The following is a 22,500-nucleotide window of genomic DNA, read 5'->3' as shown; positions in this document are numbered from 1 at the left end:
TGGTGCAAGGGAGTGAAACAGCAGTCAAATCTTTTGAAATGACCTTCTACACTCTCAAAACGTTGGCAGCAACAAGTGCAGAGCCTGTTAGTCTGTCACCCCCCCCCCCCCCCAAGGGAGAGACCCACCTCTCTCCAAGCCCATGCCTCCACAGCGCCATGGCCCAGCTGAGAGACAACCTCTCCCTCCTGGAGGTGGGGCTGGTGGAGTTGAGGGAACAAGTGCAGGTGCACATCACCGCCACAGACTCCCAGACCCTCACAAAGCAGCTCAGCCAGGTTAAAACCCAACTGGAACATTCAGTGTAGGAGCTGAAGGGGCATGTTAAACATCTACAACAGGATAGATACACACTCAGAGGGGAACTAGCTGAGGTTAAACACATCATGAGAGAGGAGCTGGCCAAGATGAGCGAGGAAATGACAAAAGAGCTACTGGGTTTCAGAGAGCAGCTGCATCACAGAGAGATTATGATGGAGACTCACCCTGCCAGGACACTCCTAGCCCCCAGCAGCCCTACTCTACCTAACGCACAGACAGAAGAGTCTACACAGCCTTCAGACACCAAGAAACCGCAGGCAATCAAAACACACTAGGCTTAAAACTAAACAAAGACACAGAAGTTGCCATTCTTATAGACTCAAATGGGAAATTCCAAGAGGAAGAATAACTTTTCCCAGGCAAAATAACCACAAAAATATGGTGCCCAAAAACACAAAACGTGCTCCCAATACTGGCTGACCCTGAGTTTGGTAAACCCAGCCATATCATCATCCACACTGGCACCAATGACCTCCGACAGGAGCAAGAGAGAGTGGGATGACTGGTCTGTAGAGTGGCAGAGAGAGCCACCGAGGCCTTTCCCAATGCAAAGATCACCATCTCTACTCTTCTGCCACGCATGGACTTCTACCCGGCCACCATCCAGAAAGTGAATGTGGAAATTTCCAGAGGATGTGCACTCCTGCCCAACATGCACTTGGCTCAATACTCCACCATCACAGTACAGCACCTGTACGACCATGTGCACCTGAGCAAATATGCAGTGAATATATACTATAAAAGATGTGGCATTGGGAAGACATCCTGACACAGGAAGAAACTACCATGGACAGTATCCAAGACCTCAGTACTACCACGGCCACACTCCCTGCAGGGGCCCACCCACCCCCAAACCCCTCCTGGGGACCCAGGCCCCACCAGGCCTTCACCCAAGACAACACGCCCACGCTGGACCAGCCAAGCGCCCCCAGCAACCCAGACCAGCCGCCTGGAAACGCCCCCAGCCAACGGGACCTGCTCACCGCCCCCAGCCGGGTGGACCTGCTTGCCAGCCCCGGCCAACTAGACCTGCCCACTGTCCCTAGCCAACTGGACCTGCTCACTGCCCCCAGCCAACTGGACCCCAGCCAACTGGACCAGCTCGTTGGCCCCAGCCAGCCAGTACACCCAGAGCCTTCCAGCTGCCCCAGCTATGCAGACACTGTTACGTATCTCAAATGAAGACCAGAGGCCAGTGTAGCGAAACCCAAAGGACAGACAGGCACAGAGCTCCCCGCGAGGTAGACGCAGGGAGCCGTGGAAGTCGCAGAGGGAGGGTCGCAGGGTTCAGTACATCGAAGCACGGAGAGGCGTTCTGGGAGGCTTCTTGTAGAGGGCTGCCTGATTGCCACAGGTGTGCCTGATAGATGATGGCAAACACCAGCGCAGCGCTCGTCTCCTCAGAGCGCGAACCGAGTGCTCGGATGTTTCTGGCACGTCTGAGCTGGGGGAGTGGCGTGAACGTTTCGGGGAGGCAGCTCGGGGGTGGTGTAACCACAGCAGGACCACCCTTCCTACGGGAGACACCGGGCGACCGTCCGATGGCGTTAGGGTGGGCCCAATAGAACTCCTTCAGGAGTTTGGGGTCGGCCAGGTAGGATCGGCGTATCCAGCTGCGATCTTCGGGCCCGTAACCAACCCAGTCCACCAGGTATTGGTAACCCCGGCCCTCGCGGCAAACGGCGAGCAGTCAGGTGACGTCCCAGACCAAATCGCCACCGTAGAGGACCCTGGGAGGCGGAGGAGCTTGGACAAGGGGTTGGAGGCTACCAGTTTGAGGTGAGAGACATGAAACACAGGATGGATCTTAAGTGAGGCAGGGAGGAGGAGACATACCGCGGAGGGGTTGATGATGCAGTCAGTGGCGTAGGGACCGACGTAGGGATGGTATCTGGAGGAGAGACTGACCGTGGCCCCGATCCCCTTACAGAAGGCCTGCCACACCTTAGAGGTGAACTGGGGACCACGGTCAGAGACTATGTCCTGAGGAATCCCATGGAGACAGATAACATGGGAGACGAGGAGGTCCGCTGTCTCAGCCACAGAGGGGAGCTTAGGAAGGGCGACAAAATGGACAGCCTTAGAGAACCGGTCAACAATGGTCACGATAGTATGATTACCTTGGGACACGGGGAGGCTAGTCACGAAGTCCAAGGCAATGTGTGACCAAGGTCGACCGGGGACTGGGAGGAGGCGCAAGAGACCCGCCGGCGGGCGATGGGTAGCCTTACTGTGGGTACAGGTGGGGCAGGCGGCCACGAACTCCTTTGTGTCCGCCTCCATAGTGGGCAACCAGAAGTGTCCGCGGATAAGGGCCACCATCCGGTGGACGCTGGGATGACAGGCGAACCGGCTGGAGTGCCCCCACTCCAGCACCTGGGACCAGACAGTGGACATTACAAATAGGCGATTCCGGGGTCCGTTGCCTGGGTCGGACTGGGTGTGCTGAGCTCTTCTCACCATCGATTCGATAGTCCAGGTGACGGCACCCACCACCCAGGCTGGGGGAAGGATGGTGTCAGGGGTGTCCGGTGCGTCAGGGGATCCCTCTGGAAACAGGCGGCAGAGGGCGTCTGCTCTGACATTCTTGGAACCCAGGCGGTAGGTGAGGGTGAAGTCGAACCAGCTGAAAAAGAGAGCCCAGCGCGCCTGCCGGGGGTTAAGCCTCTTCGCTGTTCACATGTAGGTCAGATTCTTGTGGTGACCACACAACGAACGGCTGCTTTGCTCCCTCCAACCAGTGCTTCCACTCCTCCAGGGCGGTATGGACCGCCAGCAATTCCCTGTTTCCGATGTCATAATTCCTCTCTGCTGGGCTGAAACGTCGGGAGAGGAAGGCGCATGGGTGGACTCTCTGGTCCTCCTCCAACCGCTGGGAGAGGACGGCTCCAATGCCCGTGTCCTACGTTTCCACCTCCACGATGAACTGCTTGGACGGGTCAGGGTGAGTGAACACCGGAGCTGTCGTAGACAGTCCCTTTAAGGCCGAGAAAGCCGGGGTCCACGAGAAGGGGCGGAGAGTGGAGGTTAGTGCAGTGAGGGGGGCGGCCACTTGGCTGAACCCCCTGATGAAGCGGCGATAAAAATTGGAGAACCCGAGGAAGCGCCGGAGTTGCAACCGGTCGGTAGGCCGCGTACACTCCTCCACCGCTCGGATCTTCCTGGGGTCGGTGCGGATGTGCCCCTTCTCCACAATGTGGCGGAGAAATTTCACGGAGGCGGAGTGGAACACGCACTTCTCGGCCTTCACGAACAGCCTGTTCTCCAACAGCCATTGGAGGGCCAGGCAGACATGCTGGTGGTGTTCCTCCTTCGTGCTGGAGTACATGAGGATGTCGTCCAGGTATACCACCACAAACGTGTTTAGCATGTCCCGCAACATGTCGTTGACCAGCGCTTGAAAGACGGCCGGGGCACTGGTGAGGTCAAAGGGCATGACGAGGTACTCAAAATGCCCTGAGTGCGTGTTGAAGTCTTCCATTCGTCACCCTCCCGAATACGCACCAAATGGTATGCACTGCGTAGGTCTAATTTAGTGAATACCGTGGCGTGAGTGAGTGGCTCGAAAGTGGAACTCATAAGGGGAAGTGGATACTTATTTTTAACAGTGATGTCATTTAACTGCTGATAATCTATACAGGGCCTCAGGCTGCCATCCTTCTTCGCCACAAAAAAGAAGCCCGCTGCAACCGGGGACAACCGAGGGCCTTATGATTCCTGAGGCCAGGGACTCTGTGATATAACTGAGCAGACACTCCTTCTCTGGGACCGAGAGGCTATACAACCTACCGGTGGGAAGGGCGGCCCCGGGAAGGAGGTATATGGCGCAATCATAGGGACAGTGAGGGGGAAGTGAAAGAGCACTGTCTTTGCTAAACACAGGAGCTAAGACAGAGGGTACACCAGTGAGATCGGGGGGAGAGAGCATGGGGCTGGGGCCACTGGACGGAGAGAGAGCGGAGCGAAGGCAGCTGGCATGACACGCAATGCTCCAACCCAATATCCGCCCAGTGGACCATGAAATCTGGAGATTGTGCCTCTCCAACCACGGTCTACCTAACACTAGGGGCACTGCAGGGGTGTGCAAGACCAAAAAACACGCAGTCTCTACGTGATTACCCGAAAGAATGAGCGTGAGAGAAGCTGTGCTGTGCGTCATCCTACTGAGTGAACGACTGTCTAAGGCTTGGGCTGTGAGGGGAGTGTCAAGGGGGACGAGTGGAATGCCGGCTAGCCGGGCCAGCAAGATGTCAATCAAACACTCGTCTGCCCCTGAAACTAACAGTGCGCTGATAGAAAGTGACTCCTTACCCCGGGTGAGAGTGACAGGAAACAACCGGTTGTGCTCCTTTTTGGACCGGGACAGGGGGGTCAAGTTCGTTAGGGCACCCCCCCACTAGTGAGTCTGGTCTTTGTGGGGGAGTCGGGCAGGCTCGGATGTAATGGCCCGACTTCCCACAGTAGAGGCAGAGTCGGTCACGCATCCTCTGCTCCCGCTCCTCCAGTGGAAGCCATGACCGTCCCAACTGCATAGGCTGCTCCTCCGATCTGGGTGCAGATGATGATGCCGGGGGTAGCATGAGGTACTGAGACTGGCTGCGGGACGCTGGAACAGGGGACCTGCTGGTAGTTCGGGCGGGGGTAGGTCTATGGGGGACTCCGGCGCGTTGAGCGTGCTCCAGATGCCGCTCCCGCAACTCTTCGTCCATCCGGAGAGTGAGATTGACGAGCTCGTTGAAGGAAGAGGGCAGGTCTCTAACAATGAGATCCTTGATGGAATCGCTGAGCCCCCTCCTGTACGTGCTCTTAAGCGCTGTGTCGTCCCACCCACTGTTAGCCGCCAGTATCCTAACCTCAAGGGTGTAATCTGCCACTGACCTAGCTCCCGGCTGGATAGAATGGAGGCAGCCAGCTGCGTCCTCCCCGTCCGCTGGGTGGTCGCACACTAAATGAAATTTGCGGCGGAAGGCATCATAATTGGTGGAGAACGGTTCATGATGGCCAACCGCCGCCATTGCCCAACTGAGGGCTCTGCCAGTCAACAGGGATATCACCAGGGCTACCTTAGCCTCCCCCGTCCTATACCTGACTGGCTGGTGTTTGAACAGGAGCTCACACTGACCGAGAAAACCTCTGCACTGCTCGAACTCCCCTCCGAAGGCTTTAGCACATGCGAGGTTAGGCTGAACACGGGGATCATGATACAGTTGACCCGAGGGAGACTCGGAGGGACTGGGAGCTGGAGCTGGGCTGGGGTCAGAGACTGGGGTCAGAGCAGGATGATCGCTGATCTTGGACACTGCCAGTCAGAGCAGCGATCTGCGCGGAGAGTGATGCAAGGGTGCTCGCCATGCTGTATATGTATATGCAGTATATGTGAGTATGTGTATATGTTTGTGTGCATGTGAGAGTAAATATATGTATATGTATACATATATACCGCTAATAATATACATTCCACTAATGCTTTTGCTTGTCAAATAACAATTATCTGTTTTCCACGTTTATCTCTTTTCGATAACAAGAAATTTCAACAAGAAATGAATATCTCTATAAGTACATGGAATATCCAAGGTTTGAACTCCTCGGCCTTTGGTGTAAAAAGCCTAAATAGAGATTTCCAACAATGCATCAAGAACATAGACATAATCATTCTGCAGGAGACATGGTGTAAGGAAGACGTTGCCACTCACTGCCCCTCAGACTATAGAGAGTCATTATACCCTCCCAGAAACTCAGCACCACACATCAAGGCAGGTACTCAGGGGGACTCATAATATGGTACAAAGCTAAACTACACAATTTTATAAAAATCTTAAAACTCGAAAAATCACATGCTTGGATAAAAATTAAGGAAAAGCTACTCTGAGCACAGAAAGACCTATTCCTCTGTGCTATACACATCCCCCCTAAAGAGTCCCCCTATTACAAGGAAGACAGCTTCTCTGAACTTGAAAAAGAGACGAGTCATTTCCAGCCCCAAGGAAATGTGCTCACCTGCGGCGATCTGAATGCTAGGACAGGAACCCAGCCTGATTTCACTGATGAAAAAGGAAATAACTACATAACTAATAAACTGTCATATATTAACAACCTGACCTATTCCCACAGAAATAACCATGACCACACAGTCAACACAAACGGAAAGTACTTGCTGCAGCTCTGTCGAAACCTGGGTCTGTACATTGTCAGTGGTAGAGTGCGAGGGGACTCTCTAGGGCGATACACAGTTTGCTTACCTCTTGGGAATAGTACAGTAGATTATATGATAACAGATATATAGATCCTTTTTCTCTCAGCGCATCACTGTTAAACCAATAACCCCTCTGTCTGATCACAGTCAAATCACTGTATCCATCAAAAAGACAGATAACAACACTACACACACAAAGGCCGGTAAGCTCTTCCATATCAAGAAATCATAAAGATGGGCCCAAAACAGACAGCCTTCTGGATACCACATATACTCGCAGTAAGGAAGGAGTCAACCTGGCAGTACAAAATATCAATACCATCTTTATAAAAACAGCACAGAAATCACAACTGAAACAGAATAAACCAAAAACCAAACTTAAAAAAGGAGACAATTGGTTTGATCAAGATTGCAAAAACCTCAGAAAAGAACTTAGAGCTTTATCCACTCAGAAACATAGAGACCCAAATAATACAGACATCCGCCTTCTTTACTGTGAAACATTAAAACAATACAAACGTACGCTCAGAACCAAAAAAAAACACAGCACATCTCCAAGCAACTGACACTAATGGAGGAGTCAGTCAATACAAATCAGTTCTGGAATAATTGGAACAAACTGAAAAAAATCCAAACAAGAAGAATTGGCGATACAAGATGGAGAAATATGGACCAACCATTTCCAAACGCTCTTTAAATAAGTTGACTCAAATACAAACCCTAATCAGGGCCATATAAACAAAAGACTTGAAGAATTAGAATTGGCTATTAAAGAAAACCAGAACCCTATTACTGAGCAGGAACCTAATGACAAAATCAAAAAAGTTAAACCCAACAAAGCACCTGGACCTGACAGCATCCTAAGTGAGACGCTAAAATGCCTGAGCTCAAAATTTCAGTTGGCCATCTCAAAATTGTTTAATTTAGTTCTGAGTGTAGGTTATTTCCCTGACATCTGGACTCTAGGATTTATAACCCCAATCTCTAAAAACGGAGACAAATTTGACCCAAATACCTACCAAGGCATTAGTGTGAACAGTAATCTGGGGAAGATCTTTTGTAATATTATAAAATCTAGACTGCTAGACTTCCTTACAAAGCACACTGTCTTGAGTAGAAGCCAAATTGGATTTTTACCAAATTACCGCACATCTGATGATATTTACACCCTGCACACCCTAACTGATAAACACGTAGTCCAAAATAAAAACAAAATTTTTGCATGCTTCATTGATTTCAGAAAAGCTTTCGACTCTATCTGGCACCAAGGATTGTTTTACAAAGTTATTGAAAGTGGTGTAGGGGGTAAAACCTAGGACATCATTAAATCAGTGTACACAGAAAAGAAGTGCAGAATAAAAATTGGTGATAAAAGAGCAAATTTCCTTTCTCAGGGGCATGGAGTGAGACAGGGATGCTGCTTGAGTCTGTAACCCTTCTGTAGAGTAAGTACACCCCATAACTAACTAGGTTCGTAGGAGCAGTGGAGAGCTGAACTGCGAAATAATAGGAGCCGGACATTGAGTTAGAAAAAGGTATAGAATATTGAATTTTAGTTCAATATAAAAGATGAATGAAACAATAGTTTCAGGACAACATACAAATAACAGCTGTCTTAACAACAATGCTCTAAAGATCAGTGTGTCTCTTCCTTCTCTCTGTTTCTCCTGGTCCTTGGGTGGCTCGCCAGTTCCTCACCAGGAACACTCGATCAATCAATCAAGACAGTCAAAAGACACAACCAAGACAAATCTGATACACAACATGCATCAAATGATTCACAGGACATTTCACGGAGAATACTGAAAATATCTAGCAGATGACGTAGTTTTTTTTCCCTATTATTTTAAGAGCTAGATACACTTTTCGAAGTGAAATGTGACTCTAGCGTGGGGATGCTTCTGGATTATTTTCCTGGAAAAGAACAAACTCTTTCACAGCACAGGAAGCAAAGACGTGGGACCTAAATTGGGGCGGGGCTTCCCCAATAAACATATCTCTCATTGGTCCTAAGACCTGCTCTCCTATTTAATACTCAAACAAACATTATTAACCCTTTCTTTAGGTTAAAAGTCCAACTTTGTTCAATATTTACATCAACGAATTGGCAAAAACTCTAGACCAATCAGCAGCACCCAGCCTCACTCTACACGACTCAGAGATCAAATTCCTGCTCTATGCAGATGACCGGGTTCTGCTGTCTCCTACCGCACAGGGCTTACAGCAGAACCTGGACCTGCTGGAGCAGTGCTGCCAGACCTGGGCCCTGGCAATAAACATGAAAAAGGCCAAAATCATGACTTTTCAAAAAAGATCCAGATCTCAGAGAATGAAATACACATTCAAATTAGGATGAAACCACATTGAACATTCCCAGAACTGTAATTATTTAGGACTAAAAATCAGCAACACGGGAAATGTTAACCTGGCAGTGAACGAACTGAAAGAAAACGCACGCAGGGCTTTCTATGCCATAAAACGACACATTTTTTGCAGATATTCCAATCAGAATCTGGCTGAAAATATTCCAATCAGTAATTGAACCAGTTGCCCTTTATGGCAGTGAAGTGTGGGGTCCAACTACAAATCAAGAATTTAGCAACTGGGACAAACATCCAATTGAGACCCTGCATGCGGAGGTCTTTAAGAACCTCTTACAAGTCCAGAGGAAAACAACAAACAACACATGCAGGGCAGAATTAGGCCAATATCCATTACTGATCAACATACAGAAAAGGCTAATCACATTCTGGCAACATCTGAAAAACAGTGACCTCCCCACTCAGACCATTACAAAGCCTTGCAATAGCAAGAGTTGAGCAAAACCTGTCCCCTCACTCACCTGGTCCTGATGCTCATCTCACTAACAAACACTGACACTTCACAGCCTCAGGATCAGAACATCAGAATCCATCAAATTATAACTCAATAAAAATTAAATTATATTACTTACTGGGACACGTGAACTAAAAACCAACATAAAATGCAATGCTATCTGGCCCTAAAAAGACAGTACACTGTGGCAGAATATCTGCACACAGTGACTGATACCAAACTGACAACCACCTTGGCGAAGTACAGACTCAGAGAGCACGGCCTGGCTACAGAAAAAGGCCGACACAGACAGACATGGCTGCCGGCAGAAGAGAGGCCGTGCTCACACTGCGACATGGGAGAGCTGGAGACAGAGCTGCACTTCATCATCACCTGTCCTGAGTATAACCACATTACAAATCATTACTACCCAAACACTGAACACATCCACCCAAACTCCAGAAGCATCCCTGACACCAACAAACTAGCCATCCTACTGGGAGAGGAGAAGACAAACTAGCCATCCTACTGGGAGAGGGGAAGACAAACTAGCCATCCTACTGGAAGAGGGGAAGACAAACTAGCCATCCTACTGGGAGAGGAGAAGACAAACTAGCCATCCTACTGGGAGAGGAGAAGACAAACTAGCCATCTTACTGGGAGAGAAGACAAACTAGCCATCCTACTGGGAGAGAAGACAAACTAGCCATATTACTGGGAGAAAAGGCAAACTAGCCATCCTACTGGGAGAGGAGAAGACAAACTAGCCATCCTACTGGTAGAGGAGAAGACAAACTAGCCATCCTACTGGGAGAGGAGAAGACAAACTAGCCATCCTACTAGGAGAGGAGAAAACAAACTAGCCATCTTACTGGGAGAGAAGACAAACTAGCCATCCTACTGGGAGAGAACACAAACTAGCCATATTACTGGGAGAGAAGGCAAACTAGCCATCCTACTGGGAGAGGAGAAGACAAACTAGCCATCCTATTGGGAGAGGAGAAGACAAACTAGCCATCCTACTGGGAGAGGAGAAGACAAACTAGCCATCCTACTGGGAGAGAAGAAAAACTAGCCATCCTACTGGGAGAGGAGAAGACAAACTAGCCATCCTACTGGGAGAGAAGACAAACTAGCCATCCTACTGGGAGAGGAGAAGACAAACTAGCCATCCTATTGGGAGAGGAGAAGACAAACTAGCTATGCTACTGGGAGAGGAGAAGACAAACTAGCCATCCTACTGGGAGAGAAGGCAAACTAGCCATCCTACTGGGGGAGGAGAAGACAAACTAGCCATCCTACTGGGAGAGGAGAAGGCAAACTAGCCATCCTACTGGGGGAGGGGAAGACAAACTAGCCATCCTACTGGGAGAGGAGAAGACAAACTAGCCATCTTACTGGGAGAGGAGACAAACTAGCCATCCTACTGGGAGAGAAGGCAAACTAGCCATCCTACTGGGAGAGGAGAAGACAAACTAGCCATCCTATTGGGAGAGGAGAAGACAAACTAGCCATCCTACTGGGAGAGGAGAAGACAAACTAGCCATCCTACTGGGAGAGAAGAACTCAAGCTATAACACAGCAGCCAAATATATTGTTGCATGTCGCAATCTAAGGGACAGTGAGTGAGCACCCTGTCCCCCCCCCCCCACACACACACACAGGTCTCTTCCTTTTCTATTTTTTGTTCTTATTTTCTTTGTCTTTGAAGTTCAATTAACGTTTTACTACTAAATGTATCGTTAAATTGGTTATTTGTTTGTTTGTTTTTAACAACACAGCAACTTTTTTCGATTATAGTTTGTATGTTATATACTGTAATGTACTGTTTTGTACCACCATGTGCTTTGGCAATACTGTGTAACTGAATATGGGCATGCCAATAAAGCCCTGTTGAATTGAATTGAATTGAGTGGGGGAGAGAGAGAGAGAGAGAGAGAGAGAGAGAGATTTGATTTTTAAAAAGTAACTTTTATTTGCAAAAAAATACAATCATATTCAAACCACTAGCAAATAAATAAATATGTAAAAAATAAAAAGTAAATCACATCAATTCTCCAGAAAAAACAAGTTGGTCGTCTTTTACAGAGCACAACACATCTCTGTAAGCCCAGATAACACTGAGCTGCTGGGTATCTTTCATTTCTCTGTAATAATTGAAATCAACCATCATCCTGGCTTTTACCATTCTAGTAAACAGCAGCTTTACATCAGTGTCTACTGAGTTGTCCATCTTCCTCTTTCTGCTTACATAATATGGCCAGTTTTGCTTGTCCCAGGATGAAATTCATCAGTTGACATTTTTCTTTTACAGTTTGTTTATACTTAAACCCCAGAATGAAAGTGTGCTTGGAGAAAACCTCCCCTACCTTGCTGAATAAACTCTCCAACAACATGAAAAGTGGTACCAGGCACACACTCCAGGTAGCAGTGGAAAAAAGTTTCTTTGTAAGAGCAAAAAATGCATTTATCACTCACACCCTGACCCATAACAGAAAGAAAAGTATTAACTGCTACTATCCCATGCACAATTCTCCACTGCAAGTCAGCAACCCTCTTTGTTAATGGTGGTTTGTATAGACCCCGCCAAGCAGGTCTGACATCAACGCCCAAGCCCAGATGACTTCGCCAAGGTGTGTCAACACAATTTTGTAGTTTACCCTTGTTCAGACATTTAACCATCGTTCCATACAGTAATTTGCCTTTTGCCTCTTCTAAATTTAGAAAAGTACTTCTCTTCTCATTTAAAAAAGAACCTGAAAAGTCATCAAAGCTGGGACGAATACTTAAACAAGGAAAAGGATCATCTACATTAGGCACAATCAAACCATTGCTGTATTCATTCAACAGGACGAATTCATGCCCTGTCAGACAGCCTCTCCAGTGGTCAAGCAGCTTGTTGATGATCCTCACAGAAGGCACTCCCAGACCAGCCGCAAGAGCAGCTGCATTGCTCAGGTCAGGTCCAGCAGTGTTCACCACCGATTCAAGGGTTAGAAAACCTGCTCTGCAAAACACTTCTGTGACTGCTGATCCTGCCCAGCAGGGGGTGTCCAGACGTCCTCCATGCACCACAGGTTCCCTCAACAACCAGTACAGGGAGTCACTTTGCATTGTCCTCTCTTTCACCACCATCTTCCACACTGTGAAGACTCCGCGGTAGAAAGGTGGCTGGTTTGGAACTTCACAGTCTTTAAATCCATGAGGAACAGTGAGTCGTGCAGTCCCAGACCACCAAACTTCTGCAGAACTGTGCGTGCCAGTGGTCTCCACGCCAAGTCTTTCGGGCCATAAAGCAGTCCTTGGATAAATTGAAGGTGGAACGCTGCACCTCTACTGGCCAAATGTACAAATCCTTGTCCTCCTTCCTCCTTTGGGAGAAAAAGGACAGCCTGGGGAATCCAATGTAATTTATCCCAAAAGAAAATCAACTAAAAAGTAAATTTGGAGGGGGGTCAACACAAACTAATCTGTGCCATAATGAGGAGGACACTAGATTGTTGATTACAAGTGTCCTCCCTCTAAGACATGCTTGGCAGGAGCCACTTCCACTTTTTAAGCCGGCCTTCTGTTTTTTCTAAAATGTTCTCCCAGTTCTTTTCCAACACAGATTCTTCACCCAAAAAAACTCCCAAGTACTTTATCTCTCCTTTTTTCCAAGTCAGCCCTCCCGGTAGAACTAAATTGTCAAGTGGCCTTTTCCAAACCATCACAGCTTCACTTTTTTCCCAGTTTACCTTAGCAGACAAAAAACTATTGAAAAGATCTACAGTCCCCTCCAAGGTATCAATGTCACTCTGTTTGTTAATCAATACCATAACATCATCTGCGTATGCTGAGAGTTTTACAGCTGAAGTACAACTTGGGAAAAAAAACACCTGAGAGTTTTTTTCTGAGTTTGTGAAGAAAAGGCTCAATGGAAAGGGAGTACAGCATTCCAGAAAGTGCGCATCCTTGACGTACTCCCCTCTGTACAATAAAAGGTGCAACCAAACCACCATTAATTTCTAGTATACTCACAATGTCACGGTACAGTACCTGGATCTTGGCTATGAAACCTGGGCTGAACCCAAAGGCATTTAGCGTCTGCCACAGGTACTTGTGTTCAACCCGGTCAAAAGCCTTTTCCTGGTCTATGGAAATGAGACCAGTATCTACACCCAATGAGACAGAAAGTTCCAAAATGTGCCCAATTAGGGTGATATTGTCACTTGTTAACCTGCCGGGCACACAGTAAGTCTGGTCAACATGAATGGCCTTACTCATCACCTCTCTAAGTCTAGAGGCTAAAACTTTAGAGAGGATTTTATAGTCCCCACACAGCAGAGATACAGGTCTCCAGTTCTTCAGGTCTTGTAGATCTCCTTTTTTTGGCAGCAAAGTGATAACTGCCCTTCTACTGCTCAGCGGTAGCTGTCCTCTGCACAAACTGTCCTGAAGCACCTCCTCCAGCAAGTCTTTGCCGATCACAGACCAAAAGGAATTACAAAATTCAACGGGCAGTCCATCAATGCCAGGTGCTTTACCATTGCCAAGGCTCATGAGAGCAGTATGCAGTTCACTCAGAGACAGTTCTGCATCCAACACTACATTGGTATCACCATCCACCTGAGGTAGCCCAGCATAAAAAGAACTAGTCAACTCTGCATCCTCCACAAATTCACTTTTAAACAGATCATTGTAGAAGGAGGTGGCATATTTGCGGATCTCTGGGGTTCCCGTTATTGTGGTTCTATCGTCAGAGCGTAACGAATGAATGATCTTCCTCTGACCATTCCTTCGCTCCAATCCAAAAGAAAACTGTGATGGGGCATCCATTTGAGACACATTCATGAAACGTGAGCGGACCAGAGCTCCCTGTGCTGTAGTGCCCAACAGGTTGGCCAAGGCAGCCTTTTTAGCTTTAAGGGCTTCAATATGCCCTTGATTTCTTGTAGAATCCACTAAACCCTGTAACTCTACTACTTCAATCTCCAGTTCTTTAAGAGATCTGGTAATGGTGCTTAGTGACATTGTGAGTGTACTGCTGACATAATTGTCTTATTTTGCTCTTTCTTATATCCCACCATTGCTGTACTGAAGAGAAAGTGGTTTTGCCTTTTCCATGTAAAGCCCAAAGAAACGTAAAAGCCTCTCTGAGAGATCTATCATGTAGAAGACCAGTGATAAAATGCCAATATGCAACCTGTACCTTAACATTGTGAATGAAAAAAAGAGCACTGAACAAGACAATGGTCAGAAAAACCAACAGGAGTTATTTGACTTGATTTAAAGATACCAAAATGATGTTTAAAACAATAAAAACGATCAAGTCTGGCCAGAGAAAACAAATTGTCCTTGGAGTGACTCCAGGTGTACTGCCTGTCACTCCTGTTCAAACCTCTCCAGACATCTTTTAGGCCATGGGTTTCAATCAACCGCTTAAGTTTGGCAGATGAAGCGGGATGAGGCTCTAGATGGTTCTTGTCTAGTTTGGCATTTTCCGCACAATTGAAATCTCCTCCCAGAAACAAACAAACAAAAAAATCGGTACAATTGTGAATTACATCACATCAGATGTTCAGCAGTCTCATTCTCTCAACGCCCGAAACTGGAGCATAAACATTCACAAAAATTAATTTTGCACCTTCATATTGTACCGTGACTTTTAGAATGTGACCACACACTATCTCTTCTACCTCAGAAGAAGAGGGACTAAAACTCTTAGAGAAAAGCACACCAACGCCACCACTGTTAGTTAATTCATGGCTTAGGAAGACCTCCCCAGGCCGCTCCTTCCTCCAGTCACTTCCATTCACGGCGTCACTGCTAGTTTCTTGAATAAAGACCACATCCAACCCTGTCATTTCTACCAACTTGAAGAGAGAAGCTCTTTTCGCATTGCTCCTGGCTCCATTTATATTTAAAGACCCTATCTTCAAATCAGCCATGAAAGGGAAGGAGGTTGTCTCTGCAACAAGAAAAGCACATACAAACAATATGAGGAGAACAACTTTTGTCTTAATCATCGACGATTAATTCTGCCTTGACTTTTGTCGTAATTTTCTTGAGCCGGTAAACCTCTTGGTCAGTGAAAGCCCCCTCTTCCTCCCTCAGCCGTGCCACAGACCTGACCAAAGATCTCAAGTCGGGGAAGAACTGTGCGGTTCTAACCACCCTTTGCCCTTTAGTTTCAGTTAAAAATTTCCTGATTTTCTCAGGGGGATAAAAAATGGTTTCATCCTCTTGTGATGGTGTCCACTCACTTTCCTCATCCGATGAATCATCCAACACTTTCTTGGCCTCGGCACCACCCTGCTCTTTGTCAGACATGTTCCTTTTACTCCATTTAGCTGTTAGACCCTTCTCCTCCTCTGTAGACATGTTTTCATCTATCAGTTCCTCACTGACCGCACTTTCCACACTTTGATCGCAGTTCGTTTTATCTTTGTCACATTTCCTTTCCTCGGTCAGCTTACATTTCTCCGGTTTCTCTCTGGTCTGAGCATTGTCGGCATCATTTCCAGTCCTAGCTTGGTCCTGTTCCTCAGTCTGCTCCCTGTCCTGCATGTCTGCCTCGGTCTCCTCTACTTTCTCTGCTTACTGCTGTGCACCGGGCGAGTTGGACTCGGCTTCGGGCTGCGGCGCTTCAGGCTGCGGTGCTTCGGGCTGCGGCGCTTCAGGCTGCGGCGCTTCGGGCTGCGGCGCTTCAGGCTGTGGCGCTTCAGGCTGCGGTGCTTCAGGCTGCGGCGCTTCAGGCGGGTTCGAGCTGGTCTGCTCTCCGGCCTCAGGGCAAGACCGAACCCCATGTCCTTCTGCACCGCAACCGAAGCATTTCATCGTCTCAGAGGTGGCAAACACGTTATAACTAAAACCGTCCACTTTGAAGGTGAAAGTCAGGTTTAAATCGCCCATGCTGTCCTGGAGGATCAGGAAGACCTGTCTTCTGTGACACACAACGTGTCTTAGCTTTGGCGACTTGGACCCCAGCAGAACCAGTTTAATGGGGGACACCAGCTGCCCGAAACGTGACAGCTCCATGGCCAACACTTCATTTTTGATAAACGGAGGCGCATTTGAAATAGTTATCTTTTTAGCCAGGTTCTCCAGCGGGAGAACCGGGGTGAGAGACTCATGAATCACGACGCCATTTTCCACAACTTCTCCAACTTTGGCCACATCATCAAGGAAAATGACAACAGCTTTGTTCATACGCAAAGCACACTTTCAAAACCGACAACCTCTCCAACAGCATAGCTGGCCTCCTCCACTCAAACAGCATAGCTGGCCTCCTCCATTGAACAGCATAGCTGGCCTCCTCCACTGAACAGCATAGCTGGCCTCCTCCACTCTAACAGCATAGCTGGCCTCCTCCACTGAACAACATAGCTGGCCTCCTCCACTGAACAGCATGGCTGGCTTCCTCCACCCTAACAGCATAGCTGGCCCCCTCCACTGAACAGCATAGCTGGCCTCCTCCACTGAACAGCATAGCTGGCCTCCTCCACCCTAACAGCATAGCTGGCCTCCTCCACTGAACAGCATAGCTGGCCTCCTCCACTGAACAGCATAGCTGGCCTCCTCCACTGAACAGCATAGCTGGCCTCCTCCACTCTAACAGCATAGCTGGCCTCCTCCACTGAACAGCCGACACTCGGTAATATTTTAACCGCATGACAGCGTGTCAGCTTCTCCAGCTCGGCACTACTACTGACAACGGGCATAGTGCCCGGCTGCCAACCGCACCACCAAACTACACCCCAAACAATTAACCACCACCACCTAACAACAAACTAATCACGAAAACAAATACAGAAAAGAAAGAGGAAGGATAGAATTTTTGGTCACTACGAAGCAAAAAACGCTGTCACTCCGTTCATTCACTCGCAGTTCCACTTACGAGAGAGGGGGGGGAGGAGAGAGAGAGGGGAGAGAGAGAGAGAGAGAGAGAGAGAGAGAGAGAGAGAGAGAGAGAGAGAGAGAGAGAGAGAGAGAGAGAGAGAGAGAGAGAGAGAGAGGGAGACAGGGAGAGAGAGGGAGAGAGAGAGAGAGAGAGAGAGAGAGAGAGAGAGAGAGAGAGAGAGAGAGAGAGAGGTAGTTTTCATCTGCTGTTGTAGAAATACATTGTTAGTTGTAAATCTGGGCTGTTACTTGGTGAAGATTAGTAACTACTGCTGGTACTACGGTACTCTCTGTATCTGATAAAGAACACCAACAGTACCCAGAATGCATCACTTCAAACCCTGAGACAGACACAGGACGTGACAGAGATCTATTTCCTCTTAACAGGCTTCATTTCTTTTCTTGGTTAAAGCATTTACCTGTGAGGGTCCAGGTAGTGTAGCGGTCTATCCCGTTGCCTACCAACACGGGGATCGCCGGTTCGAATCCTCATGTTACCTCCGGCTTGGTCGGGCGTCCCTACAGACACAACTGTACGTGTCTGCGGGAGGGAAGCCGGATGTGGGTGTGTCCTGATCGCTGCACTAGCGCCTCCTCTGGTCGGTCGGGACGCCTGTTCAGGGGGGAGGGGGAACTGGGAGGAACAGCGTGATCCTCCCACGTGCTACATCCCCCTGGTGAAACTCCTGACTGTCAGGTGAAAAGAAGCGGCTGGCGACTCCACATGTATGGGAGGAGGCATGTGGTAGTCTGCAGCCCTCCCCGGATCAGCAGAGGGGGCGGAGCAGAGACCGAGGGGGCGGAGCAGAGACCGGGACGGCTCGGAAGAGTGGGGTAATTGGCCAAGTACAATTGGGGGAGAAAAATGGGGGGGGGGGGGGGAATCACAAAAAAAAAGTGTTTACCTGTTAGTTAGGGGGGCCGACGAAGGGGTTGACCAGCAGCTGGGACCAGAGCTTTTAGAGGCAAACAGCAACCCGACATCCACGTTCTCCTCTGCCAGGAAGCTGCTGTCCTGCAGACACGACGCCGGCGCCCCCTGCCAGGGGTTGACAGAGCAAGAGAGAGAGAGAGAGAGAGAGAGAGGAGAGAGAGAGAGAGAGAGAGAGAGAGAGAGAGAGAGAGAGAGAGAGAGAGAGAGAGAGAGAGGAGAGAGAGAGAGGTAAGGGTAAATGATTCAGGTAAAATGAGTGTCAGGGTTATTCATATGCTTTAAACGTTGCGTTCACTCAAAAACGGGACAACAAATGTGCTGCTGCTTTGTTCACACAAACAAAGCCAAGGCTGCTTGAACAGCATGGAGCCAGGTCGGTGGCGTCGTCAGGAAGTTTGCTTGACCGGTGGTCAATGCCAAGTGTAATGTTAGCTCACAGCCACCTTACACTCACCCAACTACAGACACAAAACACGTCTCTCTCCCCCCCCCCCCTCTCTCTCTCCCTCTCTCTCCCTCTCCCCCTCTCTCTCTCCCTCTCCCCCCTCTCTCTCTCCCTCTCTCTCTCTCCCTCTCCCTCTATCTCCCTCTCTCTCTCTCTCCCTCTCTCTATCTCCCTCTCTCTCCCCCCTCTCTCTCTCTCCCTCTATCTCCCTCTCTCTCTCTCTATCTAGCTATCTGTCTGTCTGTCTATCAAAACCTTCCGCAGTAAATGTACGCTATGCTCTAGCTAGCTAGCTAGAGCATAGTACCAGTTTATTCTTTTTTTTTTCTCCCCGTTTTCTCCCCAATTGTGCTTGGCCAATTACCCCACTCTTCCAAGCCGTCCCTGTCGCTGCTCCACCCCCTCTGCCGATCCGGGGGAGGGCTGCAGACTACCACGTGCCTCCTCCCATACATGTGGAGTCACCAGTCGTGTATTTTCACCTGACAGTCAGGAGTTTCACCAGGGGGACATAGAGCTTGGGAGGATCACGCTACACCCCCCTCCCGAACAGGCGTCCCGACCGACCAGAGGAGGCGCTAGTGCAGCGACCAGGACACATACCCACAACCGGCTTCCCACCCGCAGAAACACCCAATTGTGTTTGTAGGGACGCCCGACCAAGCAGGAGGTGACACGGGGATTCGAACCGGCGATCCCCGTGTTGGTAGGCAACGGAATAGACCGTCACGCCACCCGGACGCCCTAGTATCAGTTTATCCTGATGAGCTGATGTTCCTCCCGGGGAAAGGTTGCCCACACCCGAGACCTGGCCATCACCATTGACAACACCGTGGTGACGCCAACTCGGACTGTGAGGAATCTGGGTGTGATCCTGGACGACCAACTGCAAACGTTGCATCGGTTGCTCGCTCCAGCAGATTTCTCCTTTATGACATCAGGAGCATTCGCCCATTCCTCACCGATGAGATGGCACAGGTGCTCATCCAGGCTCTGGTCATCTCCGGCTGGACTACAGCAACTCCCTCCTTGCTGGTGCCCCGGCGTCGGCCATCAGACCTCTGGAGCTTGTCAGAAAGCTGCAGCTCGTCTGGTGTTCAACCGCCCTAAGTTCTCCCACACAACTCCCCTTCTCGTGTCCCTACACTGGCTTCCAGTAGCTGCTCGCATCCAGTTTAAGACTCTGGTGCTAGCCTACAGGGCAGTGAAAGGAACAGCTCCTTCCTATCTCCAGGCCATGGTCAAGCCCTACACCCCTGCCCGACCACTTCGCTCTGCTGCCTCGGGACGCCTGGTTGCCCCGTCGCTCAGAGGCCCCTGCTTGCCGATCGACCCGGTCACGGCTCGGTTCTGTCCTGGCTCCACAGTGGTGGAATGAACTCCCCACTGATGTCAGGACAGCGGAGTCGCTGCCCATCTTTCAGCGGAGGTTGAAAACTCACCTCTTCAAGAACTACTGGTACCCTGTTACTTGCTCTTAGCACTTAGTGTATTCACTCATTTTAAAAATAAAAAAATCTCTTTCTTGCGCTTTTACTGTAGCATGGGTTTTGCTCTTAGATGCTTGTTTAGATGCACTTATGACCTCTGATGCCTAGCAGTTCTCCTGATTTCCTACGTTAATGATGCACTTATTGTAAGTCACTTTGGATAAAAGTGTCGGCTAAATGACTGTAATGTCATGTCATGTCATGTCACGTAATGTTAATTTCAAAATGAACCTATGGAACTTAATAGGACTCCAACCGAGTCTCAAACTGACTTTGAGAGGGCGGGCTTTCTAGTAGCCATGCGTCAAGCTGATTGGTTTAAAAGTGAACTCTTGAAAGTTCAACTTGAGCGCGTGGCCGTTTCCCACGTTTCCCATACGTCAGGTCGCAACAGCGGATTGTTGCACCATGTCACGTCTTTCCACTGACTCGTCACTGACTCGTGCTGTGCCAGTGTTTGGCGCCATGTTTGGTTTGGACGCAGCGTAAAGTGTTCAGTGAACACTGACCGTTCCGTTTGACGAGGTGTTTGTGTTGGTGATGGTCTGCTGCGGGAAGTCAAACATGGTGCTGGCCTCAGACGGACCAGACTGCTGGCGTGTGAGCCTGAAAGTGGCGTTGTCAAACAGGGGGACCAGGGAAGAGGAGGTGGACAGGAGGTCCTGGATTGGCACAACGGTCACCGGGCTGAGTTACTGGTGAGCTGCTGGGTCAGGCTGGAGGTCTGGAGGTCTGAACTGTATGCCGGACCCTGGGTTGTTATGGTAACACCTGGCAGAGGAGGCTCCGGGTGGGGATGGTTAATGGCATACAGGAAGGTTGGTATGATGGGCACTGAAGGAGAGGAGAGAAGTTTTAGGGATACCGTGTGTGTGTGTGTGTGTGTGTGTGTGTGTGTGTGTGTGTGTGTTGTGTGTGTGTGTGTGTGAGAGAGAGTGTGTGAGAGAGAGACAGAGAGAAAGAGTGGAAAAGGTGGGTTCTTGTCATCTGTAACCTGTTCCAGAATCAGTTTAAAAGCAGCCTTCCGGTCTTGTTGTTCTGCTAACCCTATCATCCAGCCATTGTTAGCTTGCTATTATTAATATTAATATTAATAATATTATCCACCCATCCATTACCCAAACCGCTTATTCGGCTCTCAGGGTCGCGGGGTTAATATTAATATTATTAATATTAATAATTCTAATATTGATATTATTATTAATAATATTCATATAATATTGTTATAGTAACGTTCCACTCACAAAACAAAAGAAGTCAAAAAAGCTTCAACTGTCAGAGACAAAAATTGTAGAAATTATAAATTAAATAATAGGTTGTAACTGAGATAAGCAGAGAGTGTGAGTGTGTGAGTGAGTGTACATGTTCAGTGGGACACCATGAGCTCTTCTTCTACAGTTTCACACATAGCGTGTGAGTGTGTGAGTGAATGTACATGTTCAGTGGGACACCATGAGCTCTTCTTCTGCGGTTTCACACATAGCGTGTGAGTGTGTGAGTGAGTGTACATGTTCAGTGGGACACCATGAGCTCTTCTTCTGTGGTTTCACACATAGCGTGTGAGTGAGTGTGTGAGTGAGTGTACATGTTCAGTGGGACACCATGAGCTCTTCTTCTGCGGTTTCACTCACTGACTACAGACGTTACATGGGATCCTGTCTACTGACTTCATTCAGAGGGTTTGAAGAAACTCGTGTTTTACCCACACAGGAAATGCAGAAGGAAACATCTCACAAATCTACTTCCAGCTTTCAGGACTTAGAACTGGGTATCCAAGTTGACCTCTGACCCCTGACCCAGTGTGCTGTCTGTCAGGCTGTTTCCTGGGGCCGTAGAGTAAATGTCACCGTGCCTTACGTCACACACCTGCCCCAGGGCCAGCGGGCTATTTATACTGAACAGCTAACATTTACCTGTGTGTGTGTGTGTGTGTGTGTGTGTGTGTGTGTGTGTGTGTGTGTGTGTGTGTGTGTGTGTGTGTGTGTGTGTGTGTGTGTGTGTATACTCACCTACCACAGTGAGCAGCATATTGTCAAGTAACAGGGCGACACACACCACCACCAAAACCAGTTTAGGAGAACCTCTGCTCTGTCTGAGCCACTCTACTGGGTTTAACACAGCCATCTCCACACACACACACACACACACACACACACACACACACACACACACACACACACACACAGATAGGCATACTGTAATGTGACATCCTAAGAGGTATAGAGACTTACAGTGTGCGCACGCGGCCCGTGTGTGTGTGTGCGTGTGTGTGTGTGTGTGTGAGGGGGGGGGAGAGAAGAGAGAGGAGGAGAGAGCGGGGGGGGGGGTCGCGGTGACGCCTAGCACGTTCTGTCCTGTGTCCAGGGACTTTCCCCTGTTCAGCTTCGGGCTGTTCTATGTCTCTACCAGATCTCGGATCCCC

At 48.9% G+C, this 22,500-nt stretch overlaps 1 protein-coding gene across 1 annotated transcript in view; it reads right to left on the bottom strand.

The window, feature by feature from the left end:
- Positions 1–22,202, bottom strand: part of LOC130111180 (chromaffin granule amine transporter) — a 63,479-nt gene extending 41,277 nt beyond the window's left edge. The window contains exons 1-4 of the mRNA XM_056278258.1: positions 22,088–22,202; positions 20,759–20,912; positions 20,588–20,684; positions 18,115–18,248 (exon numbers count right to left, since the gene is read on the bottom strand). Of these exons, the coding sequence (XP_056134233.1) occupies positions 18,115–18,248; positions 20,588–20,684; positions 20,759–20,912; positions 22,088–22,202 (500 nt within the window). The remainder of the gene's footprint in view (positions 1–18,114; positions 18,249–20,587; positions 20,685–20,758; positions 20,913–22,087) is intronic.
- Between the last annotated feature and the right edge of the window lie 298 nt (positions 22,203–22,500).

The sequence above is a fragment of the Lampris incognitus genome, chromosome 1, assembly GCF_029633865.1.
Source record: "Lampris incognitus isolate fLamInc1 chromosome 1, fLamInc1.hap2, whole genome shotgun sequence".
In the NCBI taxonomy this organism is placed as follows: domain Eukaryota; kingdom Metazoa; phylum Chordata; class Actinopteri; order Lampriformes; family Lampridae; genus Lampris; species Lampris incognitus.
The sequence above is the reverse complement of the archived record's forward strand: the minus strand, read 5'-3'. Positions and strand labels throughout refer to the sequence as shown.